Raw genomic sequence first — 14,389 nt, 5'->3', positions numbered from 1 at the left:
ACAAATAGATAGTCATAGAACCAGGTGACACAAGACAGTAGGATGATTTTAATCCAAAGTTGTTTGATTTCTCAATATGCATGAAGCAACAAGAAAATGAATAACTGCAAAAGTACACACTCTTCAAGGGGAACTAAGCCCAGAATCTAAACACACAAAACCTAACATCCCTAACCCCCATCGCTCCCCTATGAGACTTGCTACCCAGCATTCCCAGACTGCAGAATACCAGATCAGCCTGTTTGAGTTTGTAAATTTCCAGCATTAAAAAATGCCTAGCTGGGTTTGCTAGCCAGAAAAAGTACGAATCGCCAAGAGAAATCCAAAGTCTTTCTGGATCCTGGGAAAGCTGGGTTTCCCTCATGTAGAACTGTAAGGCCCCCATGAGGTGAACACATAGCACCCGCACTGAATCCGGACCTATTTATTTCAATGAGCTTGTCTTTTTATTTTTCTCATCAGTTCTGCATTGCGTGAAAAACGTAGCATGTTCTATAGTACAGCCCTGACCCCACAGAAGTGAATGCAGACAAAAGTGACTGAACTTGCTTGCAAAATGGTGCGCGTTTCACTGAACGCATCCGGAGCCAATCAGTCACGCCCGTGTAAAAGAGTCCTAATAAAGAATGCAAAATACTAAATCTACCAAGATAAATCCCTCTCACTACAAAATTGTGCCGTAGCTAGGCACTTTTACCTTTTTAGGGTCCTGGGAGATTCTGGTTGCCTCTAGGGTTGGGCGATATCAAAAATATCAATGTCTTGTGGCCACCATACAGTAATGTCTTCTTGTTGCTAATGTATGGGGGAGTGCAGTAGTGTGGTGCAGCTTGCAGGCAGGAAGGAGTAGGCCAGAGTTAGACAGGGCCGCAGTTGTAGAAGACATACATGGTGATGGACAGACATAACACTTTTTTTTAAGACAGTCGGGCTATCTTTTACCCTGCTTTCACAACTGAGCGTTTCTCAAACACGCGTTTTTATGCGCGTTTTTTGCAATAGTAAACGCGCGTTTGTGTGATTGACTGCAGTGTCCTATGGCCACAAACGCGCGTCAAAACGCCCCAAAGAAGCTCAAGTACTTGATTATGCGTCGGGCGTTTTACAGCGCGATCGTACGCGCTGTAAAACGCCCAGGTGAGAACCATTCCCATAGGGAAGCATTGGTTTTCATGTGTTGAGCGTTTTACAGCGCGTTTGAACGCGCTGTAAAACGCTCAGGTGTGAACTTAGGGTCAGGGTCTCAAACTCCTCTTCCTCCTTTTTGGACAGTTATGGGCAGGCGGCGAACTCTTTGGGTGTGGGAGTTGAAAAAAAGTTTCCGACCAGTCGCTCCTGTGCTGCTCGGCAGCGTCGCCGAGTGGAGACTTCATTATGGGAGCGAGGAGGAGTCGGGGGCAGCTGCTGCGTGTAGTAATTGTACTGGTATGCAATCATGCAGGGGCGGGCGGACGCAGATTTTAAAGCAGGCAGCGCACATGACCGCTTCTATGACATCACAAAATACCGTGGTTATTAGGAAATGGCTATATCGCGGTTTCTTAATACCACGGTATACCGCCAACACCGGTATATTGCTCAACCCTAGTTGCCTCCATGTGGAACTGTAAGGCCCCTTTCACACGAGCGAGTATTCCATGCAGGTGCAATGCGTGATGCGAACGTATTGCGACTGCAAGGAATCCGGACCCATTCATTTCAATGGGGCTGTGTACATGAGCGTTGGTTTTCACGCATCACTTGTGTTGCGTGAAAATCGCAGCATTACATAAAAAAATAAAGGAGTTACCCTTAATAGTGGAACAGCTAGGCAGATGTCCCTTTCAGGTTACTGGGAAAGCTGGGTTTCTTGAACAATGTACGGTTTAATGTTTGGACAGTGTGTACAGATCCACTTGACTTGCAATCCAGCTTTCCAACAGAAAAGAAATAGTCAAAGTTGCCTAGATAGTAAGAAATCCTTCCTGCTTATATGGACAAAATTTACATTCGGGCACCTGGGAAAGCTGGGTAGCACTGCCTGTAGTGTCTGTCTAGTATCCCTGCTCAATGAGGGCCTTGTTGGACTGCAGGACATCTCTTAGAACTTCTTTCTGTAGCAGTTTGAAGATGTGAAGACTGAGAGAGTAAAAGACAAACTTTCCTTGGCAGATTATGCTTTTTCCCCCCCACAGATTAGTGGTCTTTTAATGCTCCCTCTAATAAGATGACTGAAATTCCCCAGAAAATGACTTTCCTTCCAGTGTGTATCTAATGATGACCTTTTATTAATCATCACATAGGCTTCCCACTTTGAAAAGGAGCTTGAACAATCCAACCTCACCATAAATAACGATTTAGAACTCCTGAAAATGAATTTGAAGAACTGTGAAGAAGAACTGGAAATGCTAAAAAGTGAAAAATATTATAATGAGCAAAAGATAAATAATCTTCAGAACCAAGTGGAACTTGCCACTGAAGAACTGAAAAACATGAAGGTGGCACGACAGTGTCTTGAATCAGAGATGGTCCAACTCAAAGAAGAGCTTGAGAAGAATATTGAAAAGGTAAACTATCTTTGCATCTGCTCAACTATGGGTTTTACAGTTGAAGAGTTTGTCCTTTTTGAAGACTCTCTGTCCATATGTTCTTTGCGGGTATATGAATGTCATGGAGGGTGACCCCCTTCCCCTTATCAATCGGATCGGACAGTGGATGGATATGGCATGGAGCTGATGGCGCTGTCTGGGGGACATGATGGTGGCAATGGCAAGGGGCTGATGGCGCTGATTGGGGAACATGATGGTGGCCATGTAATTTGTATACCTACAGAAGAAAATAATATATATCGTTATATCCCACATGCTTCAAATGATGTCGCTATTTTAGATTTTAGGCCATATCGCCCAGCCCTAACAGACTGGATCCTGCTTGGGACGACTTGAGCCTTTCACATTTCATGGTCAGCCCTGCACAGGAATGGCGGCCTCTGTTAGGCCTCTTGCACACGACCATATGCCCTCCGAGATATAGGGTCCGTGAGCAGGCCATATGTCCCGTAGAGGCATTGATCATGTGCACGGGAGAACACGGCATCGTAGATAACAATGATGCTGTGCACCTCGGCCCGCCAGCAGGGCTAGTGTCCTGCACTCAAGATCATAAGGCAATAGTCCCGTGGACAGCCCGACGTCCACAGCATCATTGTAATCTACGATGCTGTGTTCTCTCGTGCGCACGATCAATGACGCTCCAGGACATATGGCTCGCTCATGGACCGTATATCTCGGAGGGCATACAGTCGTGTGCAAGAGGCCTTATACTGGAGGGCCAGCAGCTTCCCCCTGTGGAATCAACTATGTGCGGGGAGATGCACCCATGGCTTCTTTCTGAAAGTTGTTTGTGATGGCAGAACCCAATTTTTATTCATTTATGCCTATTTGGGGCTAAATTCTCAGCACCTCATTTAATGCTGGATATCATAGAAAGGTGTCGAACACAGAGCATTGCAGTTTGCTGTGTGTGGGGCTGCAGACCAGCCAGAGTGCCCAAGCTGAAGCCTGTCCACCACCGAAAGCACGTACAATGGGCTTGTGAGTATCAGAACTAGACCACAGAGCAGTGAAAGAGGGTGGTCAGATTTTGTCTTGCGGTGTTTTACATCATGTGGATGGCGTGTCTTGGTGCCAAACACTACAGGACACATTCAGAGGTCTTGTGGAGGTCAGAGCTCTTTTGGTGGCAGTAGGGAGGCCTACACAATGTTAGGTGGTTTCAGTTAGATGGCTGATTTACTTGGATTATAAAATTTGTTTATTTCAGATATCGTAAAGGTGTGTTTTTTTTTTTTTTTTTTTTTTTCTTGTGTGACGTTTGTAATTTTTATATATTTTAATCAGTATGTTCTGAATGGTTGTACCTTAAAGAAAAACTTCAGGGGGAAAAGAAGTTCCATTTTATAATTTTTCATTGCTTTAGACCACCTCTGTACTTGGGACATTGGATAGAAATAACATGGGATAACATCAGATTCTGATATTGGTCTGACTTTGTTGTACCTCTGCACTCACAATCAGTGACAGCTACTTTCCCATCTGCGTTGTGCTGTCCAGTTCCGAGATCCGGTACAGGGCCTCAAAACCGTAGCGCGAAGCGCTGTTAGTTTTGTCCCCATTCATTGTCAACTGGAACAGAGTGCACCATTCCGTTCTGGTTTGTTGCATTCCCATGCCGGACACACAATCTCTGCAAGCAGCGTTTTTGTGTGCGGCGTTGGAAACTAAACATGCTGGACACACACACAAAAAACTTACTTGGAATGCTTTTAGTGCCTGATCCGGTTTTATTCATTTTCGATTAATGCAACCACATCCATTCTGAACAGATGCAGCCGGTGGTATTACAACGGAAGCATATTGCTGTGCAGATGTAAAAGTTGTGTAAGATACCCTTTTTTGAGTTTTTGTACTTTTGAGATGTCCAAAAACGACATAAATTTTGGTTTAGTTGTAATTTCAATGACCCACATGATAAAGGAAACGTGCCAGTTTTAGCACATAGTGAATTGTATCAAAACAAAGCAAAAACCAAATAATTCACTCCCATAAAAAAATGTTTTGGTATGGTAAATTAAATGGTGCCATTAAAGGGTTTATCAGAAAATTCGTTATGTAGCTGGCTGACATGTAGGACTTGCATTTCCCTGCCTGCCACCTTTCATGCTAAATATTGATTTTTTTTTTATAATATGCTAATGAGCCTCTGGGAGGTGCTAGTAGGGTATTGCTGTGGCACCTAGAGGCTCCGTCTTCTCACCCTTTGGCACGCCCATGTCCAGTTGATTGATGCCCTAGTTCTTCTGAATGCCCTGTAAATCTCGCACCTGCGCCCCACTAGCTCCTAGAGGCTCATTGGCATATTATAAAAGTATTTTTGAGGGAACGGCGGCAGGCAGCGAGATATGTCATACAGTTATGTTCTGCTGACATTGGCACATCGCTAATGTCCGTCAGATACATAACTATTTTTCTGATGACAGAAACCCTTTAAAGGTAATCGGTCACCTACGTCATTGCTATTTAAGTAAAGCAATTGCATAGTAGCACGTAGGGCTGCAGCTATCGATTTAATTTAGTAAATGAATTAAAAGAACATTTTCCTTTTCAGCCCCACCGTGCTATTGGCTCCCCCCCCAGTGCCATCAGCCCCTCCATGCCATCATGTCCACTAGTACAATCAGCCCCAACATGCCACCCATTTCCATGTATATCCCGTCCCCCAGTGCGATCAGCCCCTCCATGCCATTGCCATCTTTATTTCCCCAGCTCCATCTGCCACTTCAAAACACGGGTGCCCCCCCCCCCCTCTTCCACAGCCAGCAGATTCGGGCCGCTGCTCAGGTGAATACATACTTTTCCTGGTGTGCACGGCTAGCTGACATGGAGTCAGTCCATGCCACCATCTCCCCCAGTGCCATCAGCCCCTCGTTGCCATCAGGTCTCCCACTCCGCCAGTGCCAACAAAGTAGATTTTCTGAAGATTGGAACCACAAATGGCTAAAAGAGGTAGATTTTGTGAATAAGGGGTGACGTGCTGCTATGCAGTTTCTTCACTTAAACAGCAATGACGGAGGCGACAGATTTTCTTTAAGGTATACCTCGATCCACTAAAAACATGCACTCCTAGATGTGAATAGTAAAAAGTATTGATCTGAGACAATGATGAGAAGACAAAAGCTAAAAGAATGAAAGTTGTTTTATCTCCAAGGGGTTAATGACTAATAGCTATCTTGATTTAGTTTTCCAATCTTTCATTATGCATATTAGAAATGTCGCTTAATTACTGTTCTCATTACAGTATACAGAAACTCGAGATGAGCTTAAAAGAACTCAAGAAGAACTTGAGCAGCAGAAGCAGAGGGTAGAAAAGCTGGCAAGTGACAATTCTTTACTAGAAGACAAGGTACAATTGTAGTCCTCTTCATATCCTGATATCGCATACATTGCTCATAGTTAAACCTTTCCAGAGATGTGCTCACTGTTTGTTTTTTTTGTTCCCGTCTCTCCAAAAAGTCCTCCTCACTACAGAGAGAATTGGAAGAAAAGAATCATATCCTGAACAAAGCTCTAGAAGGCAGACAGATCACTGACCTGCCTAAAGATCTGACTTCTGAAATGGAACATGTCATGGAGGCCTTAAAGACCAAGGAGCTTGAATTGAAACAAGCACAGGAGGACAAAGAAGCAGCTTCTTGGAAGATACTGGAACTCACCAACAGAGTGCAAAGTATTACACAAGAAAGGGATGACCTGCAGCACTCCAAGGAAAACCTACAAGAAGAGGTACATTTTATATTGTAATTTTTGGTTAGAAGAATAAACAAAACTTTCTTTACCAAGATTGTCCTCTTTACTGATATCACCATTTGATCTCAGTAAATCAGAGGACCGCTTTAGAAGATGGATGACCAAACCAGATATTCCTTCTGTCTCCTCCATACACTTGAAATGCAATATGCCCAACCTTTCTTTCCTTCTCCCCATTGGGAAAAGAAGTTGTAATTACACTGCGCTACCACTACAAAATAAGGGACTTGCAGGTAAACGCTTAAGAAAATGCAGTACTCGCATAATCACTGCAGCCCCTTCAGACTTTTCATTGGCAGAGCTGCCATGAGTATGACTGCCGCCAATTAGATAGTAATGATCTATCCCGATTGGTCATCAGTGCCTTGAAAGCAGACAATCCAGAGTTTGACAATGTGTTTCCATAAGTTATATTTGAGGACCCTGTTTAATGACTATTATCTCATTACAGTGTATTGAACCTGAAGATGAGCTTAAAAGGACTCGAGAAGAACTTGAGCAGCAGAAGCAGAGGGTAGAAAAGCTGACAAATAATATTTATGTTCTAGAAGAAAAGGTATATTGTAGTAGTCTTTATATCCTGATATCAACTACTGTTCATTGCTCATAATTAAGAAGGTTGTCTCCTCTCGCAGTTACTAAGGAGAGAGGAGACCTAAACCCCTGCCACCAGGCGCCAATGGAATGGTGCTGCTCTGTTTCAGTAGCTCCCGTTACAGTGCATCAGAGATATGGAAATGGGAAGCTGTTTTTCTCTAACTAGCTATTTCAGTAGCTCCCATGTGTCTGAGTCAATGAGAGCTACCGAAACAGCGCAGTGTCAGCCCACTCTGCTGTTTCTCGGCCGCCAGGTGTTGGGTGTCTTAGTCTCCTCTCTCCTTAGGAACGGTGAAATGAGACAACCTGAGAGATGTACTCACTGTTTGTTTTTGTTTTTTTCCTCTTCTCTTCAAAAAGTCCTCTTCACTAGAGAGAGAATTGGAAGAAAAGAATCATATCCTGAACAAAGCTCTAGAAGATGGACAGATTACTGACCTGCCTAAAGATCTGACTTCTGAAATGGAACAGGTTATGGAGGCCTTAAAGACCAAGGAGCTTGAATTGAAACAAGCCCAGGAGGAAAAAGCAGCTTCTTGCAAGATACTAGAACTTGCCAACAAAGTTAAAACCATTGCACAAGAAAGGGATGACCTGCAGGACTCCAAGGCAAACCTAGAAAAAGAGGTACATTTTATTTGATGTGATTTTTAGATGAACAAAAAGTAAAACCTTCTTTACCAAGGATGTCCCTTTTTTGCCATTACCTTGAGCACTGTATCCTGTCTGTCTCCCTTTAGATAACCTTTAACCTAACAGCTATTGCATAGGTTCTCAATGGGAAGAGGAGAACATGCTGGTGACCAGCACCAACTTGTTTCCCTTGTTGTACATTCCATATGCCCAACCCTTTCCTCTGACTTTGGAGGGAGCATTGGCGCACCACCATATACATTAGCTGGTCTGTGTATGGGCCACCTTTAGGACTGCTAGGGGACACAGGACTAGCTTTTATTTATTTATTTATTTATTTATTTATTTTTTAAGGACAGCAGTCTTGCCTTTTGGGTTGCACAGGGACATCTTGGATTTTTATAGTCACCGTATATAGACTAAAAGTAGTGATTCAGAGTGTGTTGGTGTAGTTTCAGTAATGCAGAAGCACACCAAAGTGCACTAGCTTAAAGAGACTTTTTCAATATTTTGATATTGATCCTCCAAGGTAGCTCATAAATATCAGATCAGTGCTGGGGTCTGACTCCTGACACCCCCGCTTATCCGGCTGTGAGAAGACTTGTCACTCCAGTGAGTGCTGCAGCCTCCTCCTAGGCCTGTGATGTCACATTCATCAGTCACATGGCCTAGGTACAGCTCTGTCACTCTGCAGCAATACAAAGCACAGCCACGATCCAATAGACAGGGCTGTGTGCCAGTAAGCATGCTGTGCTTCATGCACACAGCCGGGTCTGCAATATACGGGCACCAGCCATGTGTTCACCGCATCATAGATGCGGACCCATTCGCTTGAATGGGTCCGCAATCTGGTAGGTCCAGTGTGTAACGGAGGCACAGAAGAACTGCAGCGTGCTTCCATCGGGTTTCCTTCCGTGCCTCCACACTGCAGGGGTGCGGATTGATAACGGACCCATTCAAGTTGAATGGGTCTGGATCAGTCTGCGAAATCCGCACGGATGTTTCCTGTGCATTGGGGACCGCAAATTGGTGTCCACAATGCACAGACTGCTGTGTGCATAAGACCTAAAACGTACAGAATCTTAAAGTAGCCCTTGCACATATAGCTTATTACCATTGCATGCAACCCCTGGGTTGTACAGAGTGGTATTAGGGCACCCACAGACTTCTAATAAGTCGGCCGGCCTATGGCCCAGAGTGAATGCAAAGCAGGTTATTATAGCCAAGTGATAAAGTACAGGGAGGATCCGCCATATTGGGCTGTACTTTATCACATGGCTATCATAACCTGCTGTGCATTCACTCAAGATCCCTCCCAGGGCTTATTAGCCCTATGCTGGAGGAGGGGAAGCAATGTTATTCACATGGGACTGTATGTTGGAGAAACTGACAGGAGGGGTGGTTATTTACATGGGACTGTATGTTGGAGAAGCTGATGGGAGGGCACATTCACACCGCACATATATAATCTCTGTTGGTTTGCTCTGTTAAATGAAAAGACCAACGAAAATAACAGAAGTGCTAGATCAGGCACGTAACTGACGGGAACAGAGCTGACCAGACTCCACTGACTATAATGGAGTCTGTTCAGTTTCTGGTCAGGATCTTGTCTTTTTATCAAAGTCCTACAAGGCTTTTTTTTGTCTGCTCCTTTTGACAGAATCTGCGACTGAGGTCCCGAACGGAGCCTGTAACGCAGATGTGAGCAAGTGCAGGCCTATGTATTATGTATTTGAATTACTGCAAATTTCCTTGGCTAAAAATACTCCCCAAAAATGGTAAGAGGAGTATTTTTACTCTTCTGGAAAAAAAATTGGACATTCTCTGGTGTAAGAAAGGAGAACTGATCCTCGTGAATTTCCTTACAGCACTTCTGGAGTTAGAGGACCTGTCTCCTCTCCAGACATGTCAGTTTTACGACCTGTATTCCGCATGTAATAATTCTGGAACATCTATTCTTATGGCTCTATGTTGTTGCATTCCTGTATTATTCCTGCTAGAAGTTTACAAATTGGCAGCAGTCTGCGGTAAAGGGTACTGCTGGGTTACCAGTAGCAGATGCGTCTGACTCTGTCCAATCAGTGCTGCTGGTTCCGGACTGTGCAGGGACACAACCCCGACTGGTAACACCCATCTGTACCTTTACTGCAAGCTGCTGGTAATTCATTCATAACTTCTTTCAGAAATAACAGAGGAACAGCACAACATAGAGCCATAAGAATAGATGCTCCAGAATTATTACATGGGGAATGCAAGTAGATAATACAACAGTTTGGGGTTTTCTAGTGTCTGGTAACCAACAAAGGTGTGATCTGTTGTCTGACTACCCGTGTACCATACCTAGCCTGACTACAAATTCTGCTCCAAACATCAGAAAACCACCCCATCCTGTGTAGTTGAGCAGCCTGGTTAGTTCCCTTATCGAAATTCCAGATCCCTGTACACTGCTTAAAGGGTGAATATGCCCCTTAGTTTTAGCCCAAAGTCAAACTGGTTAGTTGGTACAGTGGGTCCACACCCACCAGGGTGGATTTGATTTAAATCTGTTTTCTACATAAAGACTAATTCTTGCTGGTATAACTTATAATATGCAAGTAGATAAAGATTTTTAGAATTACAACTCTTCATATTAGTTTGATTAGGTCGATTCTGCATTCATAGGTTTGTAGAAGTTAGGATTAAGGTCTTTTTCTCAACTCTGTTCATGTTATAACATTTTTGCCGTGAAGAAGAGGCATGTGATCTCTGCTGAGTCAAATTCAGTTTTGAGAACTGCAAAAGTAAACCAAGCATCTGTGATAAAATCTTGTAGGCAGAGAAACTGCCCAATAATCTTCCAAAAACCTCTGGAAGAGCATGACATTGTGAATGGATGAATGAATTTATTTACCAAAAAAATTACACACATACAGCCTTAGGCTACTTTCACACCTGCGTTCAGGTGTCCGCTCGTGAGCCCTGTTTGAAGGGGCTCACAAGCGGCCCTGAACGCAGCCGTCTGGCCCTAATGCATTCTCAGTGGAGGCGGATCCACTGAGAATGCATCCGTCTGCCAGCGCTCAGCCTCCGCTCTGCTCAGTGAGCGGACACCTGAACGCTGCAAGCAGCGTTCGGGTGTCCGCCTGGCCGTGCGGAGGCGAGCGGATCTGTCCAGACTTATAATGGAAGTCAATGGGGACGTATCCGCTTGACGATAACACCATATGGCTCAATCTTCAAGCGGATCCGTCCCCCATTGACTTTCAATGTAAAGTCTGACCGGATCCGCTCAGGCTACTTTCACACTTAGAAATTTTTCTAAGTTCTAATGCAGACGGATCCGTTCTGAACGGATGCAAACGTCTGCATTATAGGAGCGGATCCGTCTGATGAAACATCAGACGGACCCGCTCCGAACGCTAGTGTGAAAGTAGCCTTATTCTACATAATAAAAAAATAACTAATCTTTATTTCATGATGGAATAACCTTTGCATGGGAATATATTTTCCTCCAAAGCATTTTATAATAAAAAAAATCCGATTGAAATCAAAAATACTTTATTTTTATTTTTTTATTTATCCACCCTGATACCCACTGTGTGTTACAAGCAGTAGGTGTATGAATGGTTATACTTCAAAGGGAAACTTTAGATTTCCCATAGTAATTATTCAGTGCTTCAGACTACCAAAGTAATTACTTTGCTTTATTGTATATTTTAATTTGTTAGAAGTAACATGGGACAACATCAGATTCTGATGCCAGTCTGACATGGTCACTGACTAAGATTAAAAGGAATAAAAAAAATAAAAAAAACCTTGAACAGAAAGGTTGAAAAAAATGACTTATTCCCCTTTCACACGAGAGAGACTGATTAGGTCCGCAGTTTTGTCTGCGATTGCATTCAGTTTTTTCTACATGGGTGCAATGCATTTTGATGCGTTTTTCACGCACGTGATAAAAAAACAGAAGGTTTACAAACAACATCTCTTAGCAACCATCAGTGAAAAACGCATTGCATCCGCACTTCCGGATGCAATGCGGTTTTCACTGAAGCCCCATTCACTTCTATAGGGCCAGGGCTGCGTGAAAAACGCAGAATATAGAACGTGTTGCGATTCCCACGCAACTAAGAACTGATGCGTGAAAAAAAACAATCATTTACACAGACCCATTGAAATGAATGTGTCCGGATTCAGTGCGGGTGCTATGTGTTCACGTCACGCATTGCACCCGCACTGGAAAACTCGCTCGTGTGAAAGGGGCGTTAGAAGACTGGAAATTTTCATTTTTAGTTTTTATCTCCAAGAGGTAATCGCTATAGCTAGGTTAATTTTAAACTGGTTTAGAATAGGTCATCGGTATCATATCAGTGGGGTCCAACTCCTGGCACCCCTGCTGGTCAATTGTTTGAAGGGACTGCGGCACTTATGTCAGCAAGTATGCATTGTATGGAACACGGCTCTCACAGGAGCACTGCATACTATTCAAACCGCTGATTGGCCAGGGCGTCAGGCTCTCCCCCCCCCCCCCCCCCCCCCCCGATCGGCTATTGCTGACCTATCCCAGGGATCAGCAACTTCTGGCACTCCAGCTGTTGTGAAACTACGACTCCCAGCATGTACATTTGTTCAGCTGCTCTTGTAACTCCCATAGAAGTAAATGGAGCACACTGGGAGTTGCTGTTTCAAAGCAGCTGGACTGCTAAAGGTGACCTGATGACCGAACCTGAGGATCAATATGAACCAGAAACCCCTTTAAAGAGTTAGCCAATGTGTTTCCATGAGTATATTTTAGGAGGCTTTTTAATGACTTAACTCATTACAGTGTACTGAAACTCGAGATGAGCTTAAAAAGACTCAAGAAGAACTTGAACAGCAGAAGCAGAGGGTAGAAAAGCTGGACAGTGATATTTCGTTACTAGAAGAAAAGGTAAAATTGTAGTAATCTTCATAACGTTATCACATACATTGCTCATAGTTAAGCCTTTTTAGGGTTGTACTCACTTTTTTTTTTTTTTTTCCTTCTCTCCCAAAAAGTCCTCCTCACTAGAGAGAGAAATGGAAGAAAAGAATGATATCCTGAACAAAGCTCTAGAAGACGGACAGATTACTGACCTGCCTAAAGATCTGGCATCTGAAATGGAACAGGTTATGGAGGTCCTAAAGAACAAGGAGCTTGAATTAAAACAAGCCCAGGAGGAAAAAGAAGCGGCTTCCCAGAAAATACTAGAAATCTCCAACAGAGTGCAAAGTATTACACAAGAAAGGGATGACCTGCAGCACTCCAAAGAAAATCTAGAAGAAGAGGTACATTTTAGATTATATAATTTTGCATAGAACAAAAAAAACAAGATTGTCCCATTTACAGATGACATCAGCATTTGAGCTCAGTAAATCAGATGACCACTCTACATAGCAGTTGACCAAACCAGCTATTCCTTTCGACTCTTCCATACACATGCACACTCGGCTATGCTGAGCATTCATATGTCCTTACTAAGAAGAGAGAAAAACACTGCTGACAGGCGACTGGCCACAACTTATCTCCCTAGAGACAAGACAGAAAACAACCGTGAGATCAGTCAATAAAAGACCCCCTCCCTCTTACCTTCTCCAGTTATTAACCTAGGACTCAGAAGTATCTGCCAAACAGAAAATAATATTCTGATATAGAGAATAATTGGGTGGGAATTCCTTGTGCCGTTGTGGAGGCTAAAGGAAAATCTAATTACCGGTAAGAGTAATTATCATCTTTTTCTCAAGGGAAATGAGCTGTGGCCAGTCTCCTGTCAGCTGTGTATTTCTCTCTTCTTAGTAAGGACATATGAATGCTACTAGAGAGAGACTCCTTGGTCCCCCTTGCTTATTCACGTAGGCTACAGTGGTGGAGTTTTCGGAAATAATTATTGCGTGGTTTAATCAAATTGAGGGAGCAAAGGCTTTTGGGGCCTGCCAAACTGCATTCAGTTCTCGCATGTTGGAAGATACTTGTTCCATATCCGCCCGCCATAGACCCTGCTTCATTGCACCTTCCATGTGTGCTCCCCCAACCCAGCTTGCTTGCGTTGGTAGTAATCATTACTTGATTTGTCTGATGCCATTCCACCCCTCGGGACAGATTATTTTCTTTTGTCCACCAGGATAGTGAGAATTTAACTCTAGATGGAATCCTTACTTTTTTTGTTTAAGGAGGTCTGCTTCTTGTCCCACCTCTAACAGGAAAGACTTAAGGTCCCTCAAGTGGGCCTGTGACCATTTCCTGAACTGAGGCTATTTTTTAGAATCTTCCAGATTAAATCTTCTTGTTTCTGGTTTGGAAGAAACGAGGACATCTGATGGGAATCTAGAAGTACACCCAGAAAGATAATTTTTTTGTTCGGGGAGAAGACGTGATTTCTCTAGATTTATGATCCAACCCAATTTTGAAAAGGTTTCTGTTACTGCTTGGAGGTTGTTTGCCGTGATACTTTCGCCACATATGCTGGTTGCCGGTGGCAACGTCTTGCTGTTTATTCATGTGTGTGCGCTTTCCCTTTTAAGTCTGTTTTCCTTCCCTTCTGGTGAGCATGGGGTTAAGGCGTTGAGAGCCTGAGGTCAGATTCACTTCACCCTTTATTGGGGATGGATTCAATGCTCCTTTCTGTGCATTTCCAGCTGCCCTGTCCTTGAGGGCCACCTTGTGGGACATAGAGGTCCTTGCCTATTTCTACCCTTCCCCATTGTTGTGTGGTGCTGCACTTATGGGTTGATGTTTGTCTAGTTGTTTGTTCCATGTGTGGTTTGTTTATGGTGTGGTTGATCCCGCATGGTTGCTAGACATGTCCAGTTTGTATACC

General features: G+C 43.6%; 1 protein-coding gene across 1 annotated transcript in view; it reads left to right on the top strand.

Annotated features, from left to right (window-relative positions):
* CENPE (centromere protein E) overlaps positions 1-14,389 on the top strand; it is a 122,538-nt gene that overhangs the window by 71,123 nt on the left and 37,026 nt on the right. Inside the window, exons 35-41 of the mRNA XM_044277610.1 lie at positions 2,283-2,546; positions 5,836-5,940; positions 6,051-6,320; positions 6,796-6,900; positions 7,302-7,568; positions 12,379-12,483; positions 12,591-12,860. Coding sequence (XP_044133545.1) covers positions 2,283-2,546; positions 5,836-5,940; positions 6,051-6,320; positions 6,796-6,900; positions 7,302-7,568; positions 12,379-12,483; positions 12,591-12,860 — 1,386 coding nt within the window. The remainder of the gene's footprint in view (positions 1-2,282; positions 2,547-5,835; positions 5,941-6,050; positions 6,321-6,795; positions 6,901-7,301; positions 7,569-12,378; positions 12,484-12,590; positions 12,861-14,389) is intronic.

Source organism: Bufo gargarizans, chromosome 1 (genome assembly GCF_014858855.1).
Source record: "Bufo gargarizans isolate SCDJY-AF-19 chromosome 1, ASM1485885v1, whole genome shotgun sequence".
Classification (NCBI taxonomy): domain Eukaryota; kingdom Metazoa; phylum Chordata; class Amphibia; order Anura; family Bufonidae; genus Bufo; species Bufo gargarizans.
The sequence above is the reverse complement of the archived record's forward strand: the minus strand, read 5'-3'. Positions and strand labels throughout refer to the sequence as shown.